General features: G+C 40.5%; 1 protein-coding gene across 3 annotated transcripts in view; it reads left to right on the top strand.

Moving 5' to 3' along the window:
* Window positions 1-21,165, top strand: part of PID1 (phosphotyrosine interaction domain containing 1) — an 87,893-nt gene that overhangs the window by 34,390 nt on the left and 32,338 nt on the right. For all 3 annotated transcript variants that reach the window (XM_074834543.1, XM_074834546.1, XM_074834544.1), the window contains exon 2: window positions 72-218. In XM_074834543.1, coding sequence (XP_074690644.1) covers window positions 72-218 — 147 coding nt within the window. The remainder of the gene's footprint in view (window positions 1-71; window positions 219-21,165) is intronic.

Here is a 21,165-nt window from a genome sequence, read left to right as displayed (position 1 = left end):
ACACAATCAACTATTAATTCTCACTTTTCTGCACTAGAACTGGAGATAATTGTTCTTCTTTCTCTGTTTAGCACTTTCAGACCATGTTAAAGACTAAGTTGAATGTCTTAACTCTTCGGAAAGAGCCTCTCCCAACAGTGATCTTCCATGAACCAGAAGCCATTGAGCTGTGCACCACAACTCCCCTCATGAAGACTCGGACTCACACTGGATGCAAGGTACTTCAGAGTATAAACTTAAGGAACGAGACTGCTGTGGAGGTGTCCCATGTATGTGTGAGGACTCTAAAGAGCCCAAAGTAACCCACATGGGCATTGTTGTTGTTCTGGAAACCCCATTAACTGCTTCTATTACTATAAAGTTTCTAAATGAAAAAAGTCATTGGGTATTTCTGACCAGAAATTTCGGGCTTCAGGAAAAAAAAGGGTTTGGGTAGTGTGGCATGATGCACATTATGGAGGATTTCTAACAGCCTGCAATGAACATCGCTCATTGTAAATGCTGCCATTGTTTCTGTAACTGCTAGTGCTGAGATGGGAGATGAAGGGCCAAATGCTGTGTATATGTATTTAGCAGTCTGTACTAACAGAGGCATATACCTACTGAAATAGTGTTGCAGCTTAAAACTCCAGGTTAGTTTGGTGTTTTGTTTTTGTTTTTTAAAAGAGACCAAAAAAAAGGGGCTGGGAGGAGACTTGGATCTTGATTTAGTTAAGCAACAAGATGAAGTTGCCCCATTACATCAAAGCACAGCTGCTGAAAAAGCTGCTCTTCTTTAAAGTTTAATGTCATAAGAGCTTCGAGTGTGTTCTTCTGTGGTAAGAAACCATATAAAAATAGCAAACAAATCTGCTCTGTTTGCATCTTCTGTTGGAACAGTTTTCCTTGTTCGCAGAGCTCACCTAGCCTAGCAGAGCCATGGGCAGTCTTGCAGACTGAGCTGGGTACCTTGGTGCTTGGACTGAGTTTGGCCTGTGCTGTCAGTCGGGGCTTGGCAGCCAAGTCCTCTTCACCCAGCCCGGCTGTCACCTGCCCTCAAGTGTCTTGATGAAAATGGAGAGAACTGGGCTTCAGCCTCCACTGCTCCATAAAGTGTCAGCTCTAGAAGAGCCATTGCCTGATTCTACATTTGCTGGATAAGGTCCCAAGTGCAGTTAAATGCCCTAATCCCTTCCACTGCCAGTGTGTATACAGACATGTGTGTGCACACACTCTTCCTTGCTGGAGGATCTGATGTGAGATGGGGTTGGAAGAACACTTCCTGGTGTGTTCCTCTGCTTCTCTTGGCATACTGTGTGAATGGCATGGGCTGTGGGAATGCCGTGAAGGGCTTTGCTTGGGCACCTCCAGGTCTGGCACTTCCTCAGCAAAGTTTCTTCTTGAAGTGTCATTTTTGTTTGACTTTTTGCCTGTCAAAATAGCCAAGAAACAAGACTGCTGCTGGGTGTTGAAGCAGTGCTGCCCAGTGCTGATGTAGAGGAATGCAGGGCAAGTGACCCTAATATGCTTTATACAGTAGCTCATAGCATCTGCTCTTTCATGGTGATGTCTTTTGTCCTTTATGTTGACATTTAATGAATTTTTAGAGAATATTAGCTATCATAAAAATGGTTCACAAAGTATCTGGCTTTCACCCCTAGTGAGAGAGAGTTCAGACATAATAATGCTTTCTGAAATCAGTTTATCTCTGTGAATGTGTGTAGAATTTAAATGAACCTTTTTGCTTAACCTATGGTCCTTCAACTGGAAAAGATGGATTGCAAAGAGATGTTGAACTTGTCAGTGAAGAGAATCTCATTCTATATTTAGACATCTCTTTTATTTATTCATTTATTTTTCCTGCAATGTAACATAGCAGTGGTGACTAGGGAACATCTGCTGCAACAACGCTCCCCTTTTCCTGCTTGTACTGTTTCTCCTTCTCCCCTTCCCCCTGTAGCTAGTCACCTACTGCCAGTGCTGGAGTCTTACGGTGGTGGTTTTGGGTGGTGGCCAGCCCCTCTTTAGATGATTCAGCAGTTCTGATTTTCAGTACCCACATTGGGAAGATGATTCCACATTTATGTTGTTCCTATGGCTAAGAAATCCTCTCCAGTCATTAACTGAAAGGCTCTGATTTTACCCAGGCTTTCTAGTCACAATTTCTTTCTTTTTCCCCTCTCTTTCTTTCTGACTAAATGTATTCTTCTCTTACGGGGCTTGTATCCTCCGGCTGTTTATAGGTAATTAGCTTTCCTCTCCTCTTTCCCCTCTGATTATTAGTTTCTTGCTGAGTGATACAATAATAGTGTTGCCATAACAAAGCCAGTATTTTACAATATGAGTTTTTGCTCTGTGGGGTCTGATCTATCACTGTTATTCCAGGTGTAAGGGGGGAGATGCTGGTACTGGTGCTGGTACTGTTACTGGTACCACGGAGCATCTCCAGTTCTCAGACATGGGCTTTTCAGGCAAGAGTACAGTATCCAGTTTCTACTTTCTTTCACGAGTCACACTTTTTTGATCCTTAATCGTTTTATTCCTCTTGACTGAAATCCCTCCAATTTTTCTATGTAATCCCATTAATGAGATAGCATCATTCTTCTGACAGAGGCTCCAGACATCTAATTTTATTGCACGGTTTTAACATAAGCCTCAGCTGGCACCATCTTGTTATGGGAACTTGACACATGCAATTGCTTTGCTGTTCAGAGGTCTAGGCATTGGTTTTCTTGTGTGATTGCTCCTTTCCTTGTCCTTTCATCACAAGACAGGCTTCTCTTTTCTCTTTCATTTGGTGTTAGCTGCTGAATCCTGAAAAAATGAAACTTTTCTGCTGAGATCCAATCTCATTCTCTAATTGAATGGGATGGTTTTAAGAATGGCAGAGAAATGTCTTCCGTGAAGTAATCTAGGGGGAACCCGCACAAAATCTGTAAAGTTAAATAATTGAACACATTCAGAGAGCTTCTCTTTCCTGCACAATTCCAGATCTGATGCAACTTTGTTGCCATCGTGTTTCCTAAAATACATTTTTTTACTTACAGCGGATGGCTTAAGACTAGTTCCTCCTGTTAGTGCACGTCTACACCTGCCTGCTTAGGCTGGCTGTGCTGTCGCGGTTCCCACTCTTCTAGACTCGTGGGCATGATTTCACCAAACAGGAGAAATGGATAGTATTTGCTTTGATTTGCAGCACAGAGCTTTAGGCGCACATGTTTTGGAGCTTGTGGTGCTGGTTGCTCCCTGAGATGGGGTTGACTTGGAGGGTGTAGTTCCCAAAGGGCACCTTCTTTCCCCGCTTCCCCTCCTTTTCCCACTAGTCCTGCTTGCAAATGAGAAGTGACAGCCCTGCACCCCGGGGTTGGACTGTTGCAGCCCTGCTTAGCAGATGGCCTAAAACAGAGCAGGATTTCTGGGTACAATAAAGCACTTGGACTCTGGGTTTTTCCTGGGGTGTTTTTTACTTTTATCTGAGCTGTGGTATACGTTAGGTGAGAGGCAGATCTCTGGCCCCAGAGGATCCACAGTTTCTCATGCTCCTCCAGCTGAGACTGCTGGGGCAAGGCAGTGGGATGCAGTGCCCAGAGGGTTGTCATCTCTCTGGCAGCCACAGCTGAGCACCCATGTGCATCCTGCCTCTTCCCTGCAACAGATGTAGTGTTTGTGGATACTGGAGCACCAAGTGTTAAGGTCAATAGCTGCTCTGAAGAATAAAAAAACCCAGCTGGCTTACTGTATACCTGTAAATGCCAAGTCTCAGCTTAAGCTAAACCACCCATTGCTGGAGAAGGACAAAAAAGAGTGAGAATAAGTCTCTTGTTCTTCCTACCTGGACCACACTTTCAATCACAGGTTCCTAATTTGCTTTTATTTTAAAAGAGCATGTTTCTCTATACAGGCACAAGTGTGATTTAGATGCGTGTATATAAAAATATGTCCATCCGTGTTCAGATCTCAAGGATTTTGATTAGACTGTAGCTGTCCTGCTTGTAGGTCTTTTGTGTCAAATGTTGTGCACTCTTGTGTTTCAGCTGGAAACCTCCTTTTCTCTTATCACAACACTAAGTACCACCAGATGAAGACTGAAGATCTGGAGTATGTCCAGAAAATAAGTGGCTCTTTATTCAGAAATGCATGCTTTCTTTGTGCGTTTTTACAGATTTTGTTTAAGTTCAGTGTGTTTTATTCTTCCTTTATGTCCTAATTGGCTTACACTGATTCTAATATTTCTTGATTTCTGTCCCTTTGAGCTATGGTGGTGGCATGAAGGGAACTGCCTAAATGACTCTCTCTTCTGCTGTAGCTTTTCCAGGCACTGCTGCAGTAATGCAAAAGGACAGAGGTTAAAAATGCTGCCTGTAATTTTTGAAGTGGTGTCATAGGTTTTGGGGTTTTTTTTTAATCTTTCTATTGGAAGGCTCTTCAAAATGAAATCAGTGCTGAATAATCAGTGGCTTGTTATTTCCACCTGGATCAGGCGATCTTATTCCTTCGGTTCCCACCAGTGGACAAGCTTTTCTCAGCAGTCTGGGAGGCTGAGATGAGAGGAGCATAAACAGTGCAAATAATTGCATTACTAAATGGGAAAATATGTATTAATGTTATGGTTGTTGCAACCATGATACTCATTGCTTGCCTGTCTTACTGGATTGAAATGGTGAGATCATTAATTCAGGCTTTGTGGAAGGTATGATGTTGAAATTTCTGTGATGGTGTATCTTAGTTGAAGATTGACAAGTCTTGTTTAGCAATTTGTATAACTGGCATTAGAGTGGTACTGGTGTTTTAAAATCAAGCCTTTCACATATTGAGAGAGATTTTAAAAATAGCCAAGAAGTGATATAAATAAATGGAGCTTGGTCTTTCAGAATAGTTTAATTGCTTTACTCAAGAGGCAAAACGAAAATGGTTCCTGTACTAAGCTTGCTGCAGGGAGGTGGTTACGGTGGGGTTTATTCTGGGCCTGTGTAGCAGGAAGGGGCCATTGCCACAGATGGGCTTCCCTGGCAGAGCATAGTGTCAGCAGTAAGGCACCCAGCTTGACTGCTGCAACTCTGGGGCACACCTGATGATGTTACATTGGTGTCAACCTATTAACTGGATTTGAGGTGTTTTCTGGGAGAGTTGGGCAGTGCCTGAAGGGCCTTAACCTGTGCAGTGCCAAGGGCCTGCCTCTGTGTTCCTGCAGCTTGCTCTCCAAGTGCCGGTCTGTGCCCTTCCACCAAAGCCACTGGGGCAGCCTGTTGCCCTTTGTTGCTGCTCTTCTCCTGGCCGTGCTGGCTGCTGCCAAGTTTTCACTTTCCCTTTTGTGTCTCTTTCTCCCATTTTTCTTCATTTCTCAAAAGTAACTTTTATCATTAGAGACAATGTATACCATCAACTGTGGGCCCTACTAATAAATCTCTGTGTGCTTTGAGCAACAGGATTAAACCATAATAGCAGAGACTGGAAGTTAGTCTGCAAGCGAAAAGTTCATAATAAGTTTATAGGATGAATAGGGAGTAATATTGATCATGATCTGATTATGATCCATAGAAATAAAATGTTTCTCTATGGGATATTTATTAAATAAATAAAACATTGTCTTAAAATTGCCCTGCTAGGCCTGATTCTAATGCCTTGTGTAAGAGAGTCATTTAGGAATAATGTCTGCTCAGATATTACTGCCTATTTTTAGTTTTTCTGCCTTGTTAATTTTGATTGCAAAGGCCTTGCAGCAGGACTGTCTCTTACCACATGCTTGCAAAATACCCCATTTCTACTCTACCCTAGATGCCTCTGTAGAAAATCTATTAATGCTGCGTTGCTGCTTTTATTGGTCATTGCACTTTAAAAATTTAAATTGTTGTTCTTTGGTTGTTTGGGTTTTTTTTCCCCTCTAGTTCAGACCTTCCCAAGTTGTTTTGCCCAGCATTTTTGTCCTCTGCCACTTCTATCCCATCCTAATCAGCTCAGCCATGGCAGTGGCCCAATATATTATTGCTTTAGCTTTCAGGAGACTGCGTGCTCCCCACCTCCTGGGCCTGGTGGCCCCTCAACATTCAGAAAATGTCAGATTGATGAACCATTCTCTGAGCTTCATGCATCCCAGCAGCCCACACAGTGTAGTTTTGGTGGTGGCAACCCCAGCCTCATGCCTCTTCTCCTTCATTGTTCCCCAAACCCAGAATTTTTGCTCTGGCCATCTGAAGAGTAGGCAAATGGTTCCCCTGTGCTGCTCTGTTACTGTACATGGGTTGTTTCTGTGTGCCTTGATACTGAATCCATCAAAATTAATGCAAAGAGAACACTGTCTCTCATTTCAGTATCCAGAGACCAAGGTTCTCTTTCCAGTTTGTACTGTCCTATTGGCTCAAAAGAACTGAAAATGTTCCCTAAGACTTTCTGAGATGGGAAAATCCAGATGACATAAATGACTGGTTACCAGTCTAGTGTTTTACTTAAATTTCCATAGATAATTTAAAAAATCTGTGCCTCATGAACATTTATTGCTGTTTTGGCTACTGAAACCATAGCTGGTTGGAAGCTGCACATATTCTTAAGACCACCCGACTTTATCCTTATAAAGCTTAATAGAAATGTTCTCTTTGCAGCTATAGCATGGTCAGGAATGATTGTTTTGAGTGCAGGTTTATCCAGCTGTAAATACAAGTCCAGCTAGCTGTCCAGTCTTCATTACCATTTTGTAAGCCTGTAATATTAGGATGGTCATTAACTTTAACAAAGAAATAGATTAAACAAGTGAGACAAGCTAAACTGTACCATCCCTCCCCAGCCTACCGTTTTCCATCACATTTAATGTGACTGTGAAACACAGAGCTTTTTTTCTTCTTGCTTCATTAAAGGCCTTCTGTTGTTATCCTTAAGCATTACATATTTTGTACTGTGAGTTGAGAGCTTGTTTTTCTGTTTCTTTCTCCCCTCATCAAATAAACCAAAAGGATGCATGTGAACTCTTGCATGGGGCAAATCTTAATAGCTTCAGTATATAGTGCTTGTTGGTAAGAGATACAGAGGCGTTAATGATGTGTTTTCCAAAAGTGAAGTGCATCAAATAAACTAATGCCCCAACAAGTATGCTATGTGAAGATGAAGTATTTTGTTTACTTTTTCTTCATGTAGTGTTACAGAAATCACAAAAAAAAAAAAAAAAGAAAATACTGAAGTTAGGGAAGAGTAAACTGCCTGCAGAAGCCTTACACATGACTGTGTCCCAGACTGCTTTAGAGAATTTGGCTGAGTCTTGTTCTAATATTGAAAATGGAGAGTTGCATGTGCTCATTTCATTTTCAAAGCATGACTGTATGGTAAGGTCCTGCTCTGCAGCTATGAAGTTAATGAGAGCTTTGCTGTAGGCTCCATTGTGAGTGTGGTGGGATGTAGCTAAGCAGGATGGCAGCAGCCTTCAGGCAGCACACACTGCATAGCATTTAGCCCTGGCTGCTCTCAGCTTCCAGGTTCAGAGAGGATCTCTTGCATGTGAGTCTTTTTTTTTTTTTTTATTACATGCATGGAAAGCCCATTTATGTCAGTGAGGATTTATGCTTTAAATGAACGCAGAGGAGCTAATAGAAATACGAAGGGTAGACACAAGTGGAGAATGTTGTTAAAGTATTGTAATGCTTCATTTTCTGAAGTTCAGGAGTCTTAGGTGGAGAATATAAATTGGCTAAAGCAATTGAATTAATCTTAAACTGAGCCTGCTTTAAATAGGATCTGCAGTGTTCAGTTTTGCTGTGTTGGATGTATTTTGGCATAATTTTATTTGCTTACTGGTAAAGTGGCATTGTAGGACTAATGTATTCTGAGAGTGGTGGAAGTTATGTCCTGTCAGATATGTTGATGGTATTTTTTTTCTTAGCATTTGCACCGGTGACATTTTTTCAAACCATGGTTCAAGTAAAGGGCATCTTGTTATTCAGGAAGTTCTTACATCCCATCTAAAAATCATCACGTATTTCAGTCAGCTTCATATTTTTGCTTTAACTACCTTTACAGGAGAAAGTATATGACTGTATTCTACATAAAGTGGAGTAACTTTGCTCTGAATATATGTATATTAATTAAAGGAAAACAGTTTTGCCTATTTCTGTTTGCTTTTGGATTTCATTGAGAATATGTGTCTCAAACCATTTTTAAAAGTTCCATAAAAAGAATAAGACTGCCACCTTGGGAGGAGAGCGCTGATGACAGTGACAAGAGGATTTTTGGGAGCTGCCTAGCATGCTGGTGGCCAGCACAGGGTGTGAACTACCCTGGGTGCAGGGCTTTCTCCCTGTTGTTCCCCTTGGATTTGCTTCAAGAGGGTGGGAGCTCAAGGCTGGGCATATTGTGAGGAAAATTAGGGAGTGAGCTGGGTTTCACAGAGAGGTTTGCAATGAAATTAGTCGTGTGTGTGTGTGCACATTCCCAGGAGGACTAGAGGACTGTGTCCCCTACTCCTTGGGCTGCATAGGAAGGCTTCCAATTATTGTGGACCATGCAGATGATGCCCAGAGAGGTCCCCACCACAAGTCCTGACAATTAGTGTGCTGGGGGTCCTCCTCAGCTGTTTCTGGGAGTGAGGTCCGGGGTCCCTGCCTTTGTCTGTGGGGTGACCTGTTCCCAGCACTGTTTTGCATGAAGAAGTAGGAGCAGAAATGTCATACCAGGTAAGCCAGACTTTGCTCAGATATATGTGTGTTCAAGCCCATTTTCCTTGGCAGTAGGCTGCAGAAAATATCCTCTAAACAACAAAAAAACCCTTGAAAAACGCAAGGAAATAGAGCATTCATTAGCACATTGTGCTTTACTTCTCCCTTTGGTGTGTGTTTTGTATTGCATGCACAACCATTGTGTACCTTACATTTCTTCTTATCGCTGTAGTTCTGTCTCAGTAGTGGATGCAGTGAGTCCCAGTGAAGAAAATGGGTGATGATGCTTGATACGGAGCCTGGGAAAATGAGTTTTTAACATAAACAGAAATCCCTTTGGCTGGAATCAAGCACTTCCTTTGGCTTAACGGCTTTGATGTTATTAGTTGCCTTTGATTCAACAAAAGCTTGAATTGAAAGTCATCAGCCCTTAATTTTGTTAGCAAATGGTATTTATCAGCAGAAGTAATCTAAATCAAACCTCTTAATGTAAACCAAGTCACTAAACAATTTATATTTCAATTAGTTATGGAAGAGATAGTGATTGACATTCAAAGAGCACTGTGTAAAATGCAAATATATAGGAATTAAAAATGTTCCCTGTAACTTGGTTGAGCATGAGCACCAGCCTTTGTGGAATTTTACCTTTGCTTCTAAAAGCAATTGGGAAACTTGAGAGGTACCAAGGAGGCCAGACACTATGTGCTAGTGAAGGCTCAGTAACTCTTTACTATGTATCATTTGTACTTCTGTAGTATTTCTCACCCAGAAAGATCCCAAAACACCACCAAGAACATCTCTGTTGTCCCCTGCTGTTCAGCTGCCATTCACGGCCAGCAGCCCTGTTTGCAGAGATCAGATCAGCTCACCAAAGCTCGGGGGAAGGCTGTGTGGGCACACTGTACTGTGGATAAAATATGCTAGGGGAAAACCAAAAAAGATGCTGAGAATTAAAATACATACTTCTATTAAGTAATAATGCATTGAAAAAAGGTACTAAAAAGTAATATATATTAATGAAATGCCTTTGATGCATAAAACTCCACAGAGTGCTTTTGTATCTTGAAACCCAAAGGTGGGGGTGTTTTTTGTCAGTTTTAGAAATCCCAGTTTCTAGGGTATTTGGAGCCATTGTCTAATTATAGCTGTCTTTGTAAGAAATAGCATACCAAAATCGTTTTCTCTGAAAGAATATTTAAATATTTAAAAACAATCTCTCTACAGCAAGAAAATTTAAATTTTAAATTCTAAATTCCCAGAACTCAGGAGATAATCTTCGATTATACAAATATATAATGCCATATGGTGCATGCCAATAAGTTTTGTCTTTTGCAGTCTTGTACAAAGCCAAGATACCAGTATGAAGCACAGTGGCAACTGCAAGGTCCTAGATAGCCACAGATATATTAGGGTATTTATTTTTTACACTGTAGAAAATACTGTGCTCATCAGAATTGCTCAGGCAAAGCCTTCTGGTCATAGGAGCTGATTGCTTCCATAATAATTAAGGTTCAAATATCTGAGACCTAATAGCTTTTGACATCTAAAAATTAAAATGAGATTGAAATTTATTATGGTGGTTATGCCGAGCAGATGCTGCAGTCACTGTCGATTGTTTTGTTCTAGCATGTCCTTGTGAAACGTTTCCATCTTGGTGTGGCTGTTTCAGCGTAAGGATGGAGCTGTGACTTGTGCTGCTGGAGAGCACAGGGATGCTGGTGCTTCCCCATGGCCCTTAGGGCATACGGACCCTGCTGTGAGCTGGCTCTCAGGAGGAGGAGGCACCCTTTCTTCATAGCACGCAAAGTTATTCTTTAACAAAATCAAAGAACTTCTGGTTCTGCGGCTGTTGCTCCCTCGTATTATTGCAGTGGGCACCTCCCCGCTCAGCAGCATGAAACGTGCTGGGAGAGGTGTTGGCAGATCTCTATAGGCGTGCTTTCATGCAACAAAGACATGTGTGCTTATTCTGTGGAGGTATTCTGTGTGCCTCTTCCCCTGAAGCCACAGATATTGTTTCTTTGATTTCCATTAGAATACTGCAAAATTTGCATTTGGCACTGGGTACCCACTGCTCACACTAGTTTGAGCCAACATGAGCCTTCTCAGGAATTCATAATCTCTGTTTACAGCTGTACTGCGCTCAAAACCATCAGTTCTTATTTTGGGGCTGATCCTGTGTGCTGAAAGCTTCCCACTGAAGCAAATGACATTGGCAAAAAAGGAAGCTGAAATTGGATTACAGATCCATTCTTCTGTAGGTGAGGTACCGTTGGCCATGTTCATAGATGCACAGGCTGACAGAATGTAGATTAATGTTGCAATCAAAAAAATTTTGTCATCAGAGAAAAGAATGTTTTGTGTGTGCCACCGCTGTTTCTGGTGGTCCCAGGAGTAATCCTGTTCTCCTCATATTATTACAATATAGTCTGCAATGCAGTGTAATGTATAAATATATGAGCTTGGAATAGGAAAGAATTTTTTCCATTCCTGAGGTTGGATGTCAGTGTCTGAGGCTAATAACATTTTTTTGTTGTTTCAATAAAAATTTTTTTTTTGCATAGTTAATTAAAAGTTCATAACAGTAACCATCTTTAGACAGTACTTCTGGGCAATTTTAAGGCTTAATGCATGTAATCTATTGCTGATCAACTACCTCTGTAATCTATTGTGAATATTTGACTTCAGGCTTGTGGTATTCGGAAGGATTTCTTCTCTGAGATTCTAGGTTGTATAGGAATAACAAGTGCAACAGAGGTATGTTTCTTATATATTTTTTTCCTTCTTTAAAATTGATCTGTCTCCTTTCTTAAAGTTCACAGTCTGGTTTGGAAAATCAGTAAGCACTACTAGGTTAAGAACTTCCCGTGTACTACTAACCCAAGGATCTCTGGTATTCACCTTTAATCATTTCACAGCAAGATCCTATTAAATGATGCATATTGTCACAGAAATAAGATACTGAATTTCACAGCAGTGTACATTTGGAATTAAGTTTATCAAGTTTTATCAGTGAATGAAAAACTAACATTGAATTGGTAGTGTCCTGTTAACTATGATTGAACAGAATATTGTTTTATTCCCACTGAGAGTATGGTCTATCCTTTTCCGGGAGCTGATATTCATTTGCCTGTTATCAGTTTGGCTTTCTGATTGCTAGAGCATAGCACATTGGGGAAAAAAAATAATGAGTTAATCAGCTGAAAGATGGTCTTAATTCTAATGAATCCTGCTCTTCAGGATTTTTTCGCCTGTAAGGCCATAATGACATGATCTTCTGATAAAACTCCTCTCAAGATTTAAAAGGTATGGCAGTGACCTGCACTTGATAATAACAAACTTGTGACATGGATAATCTTATATTTATAATAGGTACCCATACACGAACATTTCAGGTATAAGGAAACTACGTTAACTTAAATGAGCAAATTTTGGAAGAAGAGCAAGGTGAAAGTGTCTTTATAATGTACTTTATAAAATTCACTGAAGATTCATTGAACTGTTCCCTGAGAAAGATTTGAAAATAAGTAGTTATTTGCTGGGATTTTTTTTCATCCTCAGGGACTTGTTTTATTTTGGTGTGTGTTGTGGTTTCCCCGTCCCACTATTTATTTTTCAGTAGCAGAGATAAAACAGGAGGGGAGAAAGCAAGCTTCAAGCCAGAAACAGATTTAAATCAGTATCTCCAAGATTAGAGAAGGATCTGTGTGAAGACTGGTATAGTTGAGTACTAAATTGGGACAGGTGATAAGGAAAAGACAAAATAAAGTAAGGTCAGATAATGTGTTGTGATTATTTTGAGAATGTCATTGCAGTTGATTCTGAGTATCCTCTGGGACAGGATGGGCAGGAAACAAACTCGTTCTAGTTCTTTATGGAAGCTGCTTTTTTGACTGAACTATCTATAGGCTGGGAGTAATTTCCCTGTGCTGATGTCCGACTCATTCTTACAAATAGCACAATAATACACTTCAGCTTTGTCAGCCATTTGTAACCACAGTGGCCAGAATCCCTATGGGAATAATTGTTAATAGGATGCAACTTTTGGGCTGGCTTTGCTATGGTATAAGTTGGCATACTTCCTTTGACTTGACTGCCATCCTAAACTATATCGTCTTTTAGTTCAGTTTGACATGTGGCTTGGGATTCCTAATGATGGAAAGCAGTCTGTTAATGAAATCAAAGTAATTGAGTACAGCATATGTGAACCAGTGCTGTTTGTCATTTGGTATTAGGCTGAAGTGTTAAAAATATTAAGTAATTCCTGAAATGGTTTTTATGAAACAGCTTGATGGTGATTTAAAGAAAGGTATGTTTTTACCCCAGAGCTTTTGCATTTGAAGGTCTTCATACAAGGCCAAACAGATTGTGTGAGTCTGCATTCCCAAGTGGTAAATATGATATACATCTAATAAATATACTGTATATGTAATTTAAGTTTGGAATAGTTTACAGCACTTCCTTAGAAATAGTGAGGATAAACTGAATGACTTTAATTACCAGTGACTTACTGATGAACTGCTCTAAGGTTTTTGTTCTGCAAGACTTTCCTTATCTGTGTATATATTTTTTGTTTAATGTTATCACTTTTATGCAGACAGTGTGCATCTCCAGGGTGAAACTTGTCCCAAAGCAAGGGACTAGTGTACAGCTATTGCTGTAGCTCTGCTCCGAAGTACATCTAATGCAGGGCGGGTGGGTGAGCGTTGGCTGGAGTGAGAGGCATGTCTCTATTGACAGCTCCATGCTACTCCTCTGAGGTGGGATGCGGGTACATGAGCACTGGCCACCCCTGAAGTCCCAGCTGTCCCATCCCACAGCAGCTCCTCTGAAAGTGTATTGTGAAATCAGAGAAGATAAGTTTGGGTAGTTTAGGCCCCAGACTTTGTAGCATGAGCCTTGTGAACAGCCATGAGGCACTCTTGCTGTCTCTTTAAATTTGTTAGTGTGCCCTCATTTTGCAGTTGAGTTGTCATCTTCTGCTGTGTGACTCACTGTGGCGTGGCTGGTGGGTGCCTTGCTGGGGACAGGTGAAGAGCAGTGAGCCAGGGCAGGCTTGTGATGGTCAAGAGCCCCGCTTGACATTTGCACTGCAAGGCAAATGGCCAAGGAAGGTGCATCTATCAATTAAATATTAAAATACTACTTTGTAACACATTTCATAAGATTATTTTTATTCCAGTTAGCTCCTCAGTAAAGTGGTGAATTTTATTTTGGAGTGAGACACAGAAATTATGATTAGAGATCCTTCTGTAATTTTTTTTCCCCTCTCTTTGAATTAGGTTGCATGTTTCCTCTCCGTTAGCAATTGCCTTCATGTCAGTATGAGTGCAAGAGGTTATAGAAGTGCATGATGTTTCTCACATTGTAGCAGCTTTCTACATACCAACTCCTTTGCCCTTTTGACTACATGAAAAACTATAAATGTGTCATGCAGGAAGATTTAAATGAGTGCTGCTAAGGTCCCAGACAGTCATTCCAGAGCTGCAATTTCTTAAGAGCTGTCTGAGCTTTACCTTATGTGCAGCCATCACAGTCATGCCGACTGAAATCCTACTAATTATTTTGGAGACATTTTTGTATGACGTGTCTTGAGAAAGGAGTCTGAGCATCTGTGAAACAGATGAAGTGAAAATTCCTCTGGCGTCTATCAGCAAACATAAGCAGGTGGAGCACATCCAAGTTTCTGCAGCTTAGGGAGGGGCTCCAGAAAACAGGGACGTTTAGAGCACAGAGGGAAAATAAAAATAATTATTTAGGTATCTTAATTTGATGGTGGCATGTCATGTAAGGCCAGTCCAGGAACAGCAGCTTTCTGTTTCATTTCAAGGGCTATTATAACTCGATTGTCAGGTTTGTATAGGAAATGAACAGGACACTGCAGACCCTCTAAGATGCAAATTGTTGAATCTAGAGCTGTACACTGCAAATAGGGCTCATTTCTCAGTTTGAAGGGTGTTTTTTTACACCCTTCAAATCTTTACACTTTTTGCCTTGTGCAGGGTTAATCAAGGTAATCACTGAAATACATTGCTGCATCCATCTCCTAATTGTAGTATTCCTGAAAATCAAATGGCTTGTATGTTTTTAAGGTCAATCCCAAGAATTTAGAAATAAAAAATATGCTGCTGGTGCCCACTAAAGGAAATGTGTGTGGTAAGAAGCTGTTCTTGCTGCCCAGGATGAAAGGGCAGCTGGCATCAATTAGCACTTTATGCATATGCACTTTTACAGAAATAATTTTTACTGAGCAGGTCTCAAAGCCTTTTAGTGTCACTTAGTTAATCCTCATAACAATCCTGTGCAGAGCTGCACCATTATACACAGGGACAGACTGGAAATTGGGGAGGTTTAAGTGACTGGTCCGTAGCTGCACAGTGAACCAGTTCCATCCCATCCTATCTGTATTCGCAGGGCAGTACTACCTTCACTCAGATGAAACCAAAATACAACATAAAAGTTATGGCAATGGTTATGGGGTATGGTTTATAACATCCTTCATGAAGCAATGCCTTTAAACAGTGTATGGGATAGAAACAAGATTTGTTTATTAGATGAAGGACAACTATAAAGGATTAAGTAATTTGTACATTAGATGACTTCTCTACTTCAAGTGCATTGTTGATGTACTTGGATAATTGCATAGACAAAGAATGACATTTCCCAGTACATGAAAGGAAGCCTTGCCTTCTTCTCAAGAAAAAAGAGACTGGAATTTTTGTTTTAAATAAATGCTTTCTTCTTCTAAGAGCATGACTATGCAAAAATGCAGGCGTGCCAAATTCAACTCTGTGTGAAATGAGCAAATGTCCTTCACTACTTTCTCTGAAGTTTGCACCCACTTAAAACGATCTGCAGACTGTTTTCCATAGTAGTCTTTAAAGGCCAAGAAAGTGCAATTAAAACATGCAAATATGTGGCTAACTCAGTAGTTCCTCAGTGGCATGATCTGACCCTTGGATGAGAGCTCCGTACCTTGCTTTACAGCTTTATGGTGCTTGGGTTGTCTGTCCTCATCACAGTGGGGTGTGGAGGAAGTGTGAGAGACTGAGGCTGTAGTTGAGAAGGTGTCAGAAGTGTCATCTGTAAAGTACAGGGCTCTTCTCTATAAGATTCTAGGGTGATAAGGAGGAATTTTACTTCCCTCCCCCCTCCCCCCCCCCGACCCCAGAAGATTGTTATAAAGGGAGCAGGGAATTAATAGAGAAAACTGCCTAGTTTCCCTAGTATCTCATGCTCCTGTTGAAATCAGACAGTGTATAGAGAAATTATCCTATAGTCATGCCTGACAGTAGCTTCAAGATATGAACAGTGTTTCTTTATTTCCAGCTGACAGGAGGTATGACTGATGGTATAAATGAGGATCGTCATTGCGAATGAGCTGGAGATGCCCTGTGGTTTAACCCTCAGGTTTGGTTAAGCTGGTGTGTTGGTTTACATCTCAGGGCTATCTTTCCAATTAATTCTCCCAAAGCTGATGAGCTGAATAACATGAAATTAGGGTGCATGTGTCAGGTGATGATGAAAGTACTGCCTGATTATATGGATATGAAAAGATGTTTTTAATAGAGCACTGTATATTAATAAGCAATTTCCCTATTCATTTTATAGCAGTGTAACCCCACAGCAACTGCACTAAACTTGGAGAATTGCTCAGATATCCCACCACTGCAATATAAAGTGCTGTTTCAAGTTCCTCCAAGATGAGAGGAGTGTTACATAAAAAAACTACAAAAACCTACATATTGTGTAATATAGGAGACATATTGTTCATATTCTACCAAGTGAAATCTGTTTTGTATTTCTTTTGCTGATTTCCAGCTCATATAAATGATAGCGGCTGTTGCTGTATAGCACAAAGCAAGCCATGGTCTTTTCACGTCTGGAACAGTTTGACATAATCAACATGTATCTTAAGATATTTAAGATGCTTATTTGGTATCAAAAAACCACTGTGGCTCAGGCTGCTATTCCCAGTTGTAAAATTCAGGGATCTTTAGCAGAAAATGAAACCCCCCAAAAAGCCATGCATTCCTCGCAGATAATATGTATTAACTTAATCTGCTGTTTCATTCTAAACAGAAAAGAAGGGTAAGACAGTATTGGCTACTGTTGTCCTGCTGATTGCCTTATAAAGTGTGAATAATGCCTAAATCCCTGACTTGTCCTTGTGTCCAGTTACCTTCCACACCCAGTGAATGGATTCAGTCCAGAGATGGGTATGAGGGTGGTTTCAGATTTCACATCAAAGTGTGTCCCTACAAATCTTCTGTTCTGACCACTTCTTGGTAAGGGCAGACAGCTTCAGTTTAGATTTCAGATTTTGCATTGAGGGTAAAGACCCTGGCCATACAGTACTGTCCATCTCTGAATTATTTTGTAGAGGCCATACAGAAAAACTAGGAAAGTGGTTATGCTGGATATATAGCAGTACACTCTGGTATTGGTACAGTGACTAAATCCTCATGGTTTCCTTGTGGTGAGAAATGAAGTTATTTCATTTTACCAAAGTTTTGGTGAATCAAAATTCATTTACCTGGTTCACTTCAACATGGAGGGATGACAGAAGTGGAAATTGCCCATTTCCCCCCCCTCCCCCCTTTTTTCTTTTTTGTAAGACAGACACCATTATATTTACCCTTGCCTGAATTTAATCAGGTTTCATGTATTTCCTGGGGGTAAGATACACACGCAGAAGGTTGTATGCACACATGACCAATTCCAGCTTACTACATGGTGTGTTTAGCATCCTTCAAGACAACTAAAATGGGCACTTGCCTTAAAGCAGATCAAGGCAGTTTTGCAGGACTGTGAGCAATATGGATTTGTCTTAGACAAATAGACTTTTACATTTATGAACATTCCTTTAAGAAATTCTCCAAAAGATTGGCTCAAACAAACAATTTTCCAATTTATTTTGTTTTTTAAAAACAAAGAATAAATTATGACCATTATAGGATCATTTTCCTTTTTTTATTTTGAAGCCCTCAGAAATAATACGATCTTGGGGTGCTTTTGTTCCTCTTTGCGGAGTGCCATGAAGAAAATCAGTTACTGCCTTTTTCCTCTGTCACTTTCTCTAGGTTGAATAGAGATTGATTGCTCTTCTGGGATGAGAAAAAACAGGCTGTGTCATTCTGTGATATTCTGTGCTAGCAGCAGTGGAGAGTATGAAGCAAGCAGTTTAGTGGTGATCTTGATTATCAATGAATGTAGATTGAATTAAGCCAATTTACTTATGTCCTGTTCATACAGTCGGTTCTCCTGCTCTCTCACTGTCTGGAGCAGCTTTTCTATTCATAGTTTTAGATACAATTTTCAGTCCTGTTTGAAGTTCATGATGAACCTTCCTTTGATATGGGTAGTAGTTAGATTCGGTTGAAGTGTGCTATCGCATTTATGACTCCTGTTTGTTTTTTCCTTTTCTATCCATTAAATAGCATACCTTTGACAACCAGATGCTGACTTTGACATTTTGTAGATACACAGGTACTAGAAGAAACAAAGATAAATTGCTCATTAAAGCTGTTAATAGAAGAAGCTGCAAAGCAGAGAAAGACAATTTGAAAATTCACAGTGATCAGATACTTCTCATGGTACTTGTTCATTTTTTGATATTTGCATATGCAAAGAGGCCCAACGGGCACAGTAGTGGTTGTTTACGGGCAGAAATAGTCCCTTGCAACCACAGTTGGGGTAACTGCATATGCAGGCAGAGCTCATTGATGTTCTGTGTATTGCGTGTCCTGAGTAGTCTGTAGAACAGAAGTTATAAAAATGCTTAGGAGTTTGTTTCCAATGGCTTTTCTCACTATAAGGAAATGTTTTTGTTCTTTTGTTATGTATTTTTATACTTATTTGCTTCTTGGCATTCAGTTCCCCATAAAATCAACATCTATGTTTAAAAATATTTTTTAAAGGCAGGCTGTCATAAAACACATATGCATGTGATGGTATTAATTTAAAATTATACCACAAAGGTGAACTCATTCAAGAAAAAGACTATCTCCATACAATGCAACGTATATTTACCTAAAGAATGTTATTATCTATCTCTAGGGATATTACTAATGAGAGAGGCAGAAAAAGTCAAGGATCATTCACATGTTTGGAGAAATGCTTTCAGTTTCATGTAATCCTGTGGTATGTTTGAGATATATGGAGAAGTACAAGCATTTCGGCTAGACCAGGCTTGCCTCCCCACTATCTGTACATGGTGAGATATTTGTGTCTCATCCACACCTTGCTTGTATGGGTTAAAACAAATGGACCTGGACTGTCATCTTGTTCTGTGTTTGACCTCTAGCAGTTGATGCCTTGAAGGAGGAGAAACTGGAAAGTAAACAAGAAAGCAGTGCCTGCACCTGGCTGGTTGTTCAGTTTCTAAAAGGGTGTGGGATGAAGTAACTTTTGCATGATACCAGCTGGTGATCATCTTATGGATCCTCTTATCCTTCAAGCATGAGATTTGATTACCTCAAGTCTTTCTGTTTGTGCTCACACAGCTGTAAATATAACACCTGCTGTGTTACCTAACTTTGTAAAATTACCCAATTTTATAACCCTTTAACCAAGGAAGCACACTTGGTTAAAAGAGGGAGCCTCTTTGTCTCAGCCAGTATCATCAGGTCAGACAAAGTAAAAGTGATTCTTCCAGCTGTGACCTCTGCAAAAGCTCATAGACTACATCTGCTATGCACCTCAGGTGGAGGTGTCCCACTCTGCCCATGCTGTTCTCGATATAATATATGATGCATACATGGCAATACAAATATGTTCAAAGTTAAACTGTACCTGCTGGTGGTCTTATAAATGGTTTAGTCATGCAATCTGGAGGGTGAGTCTGAATGAGAGGTGCATTCAGATCGGGGCTGAGATATTTGAAATACCTCTGAATCCTCCACGTTAAGCAGAACATTTAGATGGATACTGTTGACCATAGACAATACTTCCACGTTCTTACTGAGGATCTTGCTGACCATGGGTTACAAAACAAACATCAAATCCTGTGCATTTAAAACCCAATTCTATGTATTTCTTCGTGGATGTAGTATCTACAGAAAATGTCATTTGAAGTGCAAGGGCAATTAAAAAATTTTGCTCGCAGAAGGGGACATTGTAAATTATTGATAAACGACTGGGCCATAGGCATAGCAAGCCTTATTTTCAGTGCCAGTCCTGAAACACAGCAGCACTATTCAATTGTATTCTGCAGTACATTTATGCAAATTAATTGTCTTTCATACTGATGAAAGCTGTTTTCACTCTGAGCAGGATGAAATGACTCTGATGTCTCATCCTGTTTTTTCCTTCCCTTTTCCCTCCACCCTGATCTCTGGGCGCACGCTCTGATTATTTTTTCTTTTTTCCCCTGCAGTTCTTCTCTGTATTCCAGATGAAGAACCTGGTTTTAATTTTCATGTGTCATGTCTGTCTCATAAAACACACACACTGGATCATATGACTATTGTGCAATATTAGAACGCTGTTGAAACGAGTATCACATAGAAGGACTTGTAAAGTCATCTTGAAATAAAATGTACTGTTTCAAATTTGAAAGGGGCAATAATTCCATACAGATGACAGAAGTAAAGATACACTGACCATGAATAACAAGTTCATTTAAAAGCAGTCCTTGTGGCTTCAGCCCTAGTCACTGTCACAACAACTGCCCCACGTGGCCCTGCTGAGCACGGGCAGGTGGGGGGGGACTGTGACACGGTGGGACTATTCCCACGTGCTGCCGTGGCAGTGGTCCCTGTGTTGTGCATGGAAGAAATCGGCCATCCAGTGTTGACCTGAAGCGTCATCTCTGGATCATAGTCAGTGTCCAATTATGAAACAGCTACAAATAACTTAGCTATGCTGTTCTGCCCTGTCCTAAGGCTGTGTGTGACTAACGATTTAATAAGGTTTTACTTTGCACATGCAGGCATAGCTCTTTGTCCAGTATACAAGTTCAGTAATGCAGTTTCAAGAAGTCTATGGGAATTAGGCAAAGGAAGAAGATCCTTCATGGATGTGGACTGTAGATTTCAATGACTGGTTTCTCTGCAAGGCTTGTGAAGCAGGGACATCACTGGGTTGTTCATTCTCTTTTGTGGTCAATACTGCATATTTTTGAGTAGGTTGCAGCAGGAGTAATTACAGGAGTTTTAAAGTAAGTAATCCAGATGAAAACACCTTTTTGCTCCTAGTCATTCACACAGTAATACGCTTCCTAACATGAGACGCCAGATGGGGTTGTACAGGTAGATATATCTCTACTGATTAAGTGGAAAGATGTGGGGATTTTAATGATGCATGTTGCTGCTGCTGAGTTGCCCAGCTGATCTGGAAAGAGCTTCTTTTCCTAGGACTCCTGCAGCATCAACTCCACAGCACATATTGCAGCAGGACCCAAACTGTTTTCAGGCTCTTTGCTCTTCCCTTTGGGAAGGGTGAATTGGAGCCAAAACCAGACCTTCCTCCTCCACCCTCTTTCTCTCCATTAGCAGAAGCAGCACAGCAAAGAGCCAAGCTGACAATGATGTGAAGAGTGAAAGAACAA

This window comes from Strix aluco, chromosome 9, assembly GCF_031877795.1.
Source record: "Strix aluco isolate bStrAlu1 chromosome 9, bStrAlu1.hap1, whole genome shotgun sequence".
Taxonomy (NCBI): Eukaryota; Metazoa; Chordata; class Aves; order Strigiformes; family Strigidae; genus Strix; species Strix aluco.
Note: the sequence above shows the minus strand (reverse complement) of the source record. Positions and strands in the feature narration are given on the sequence as shown.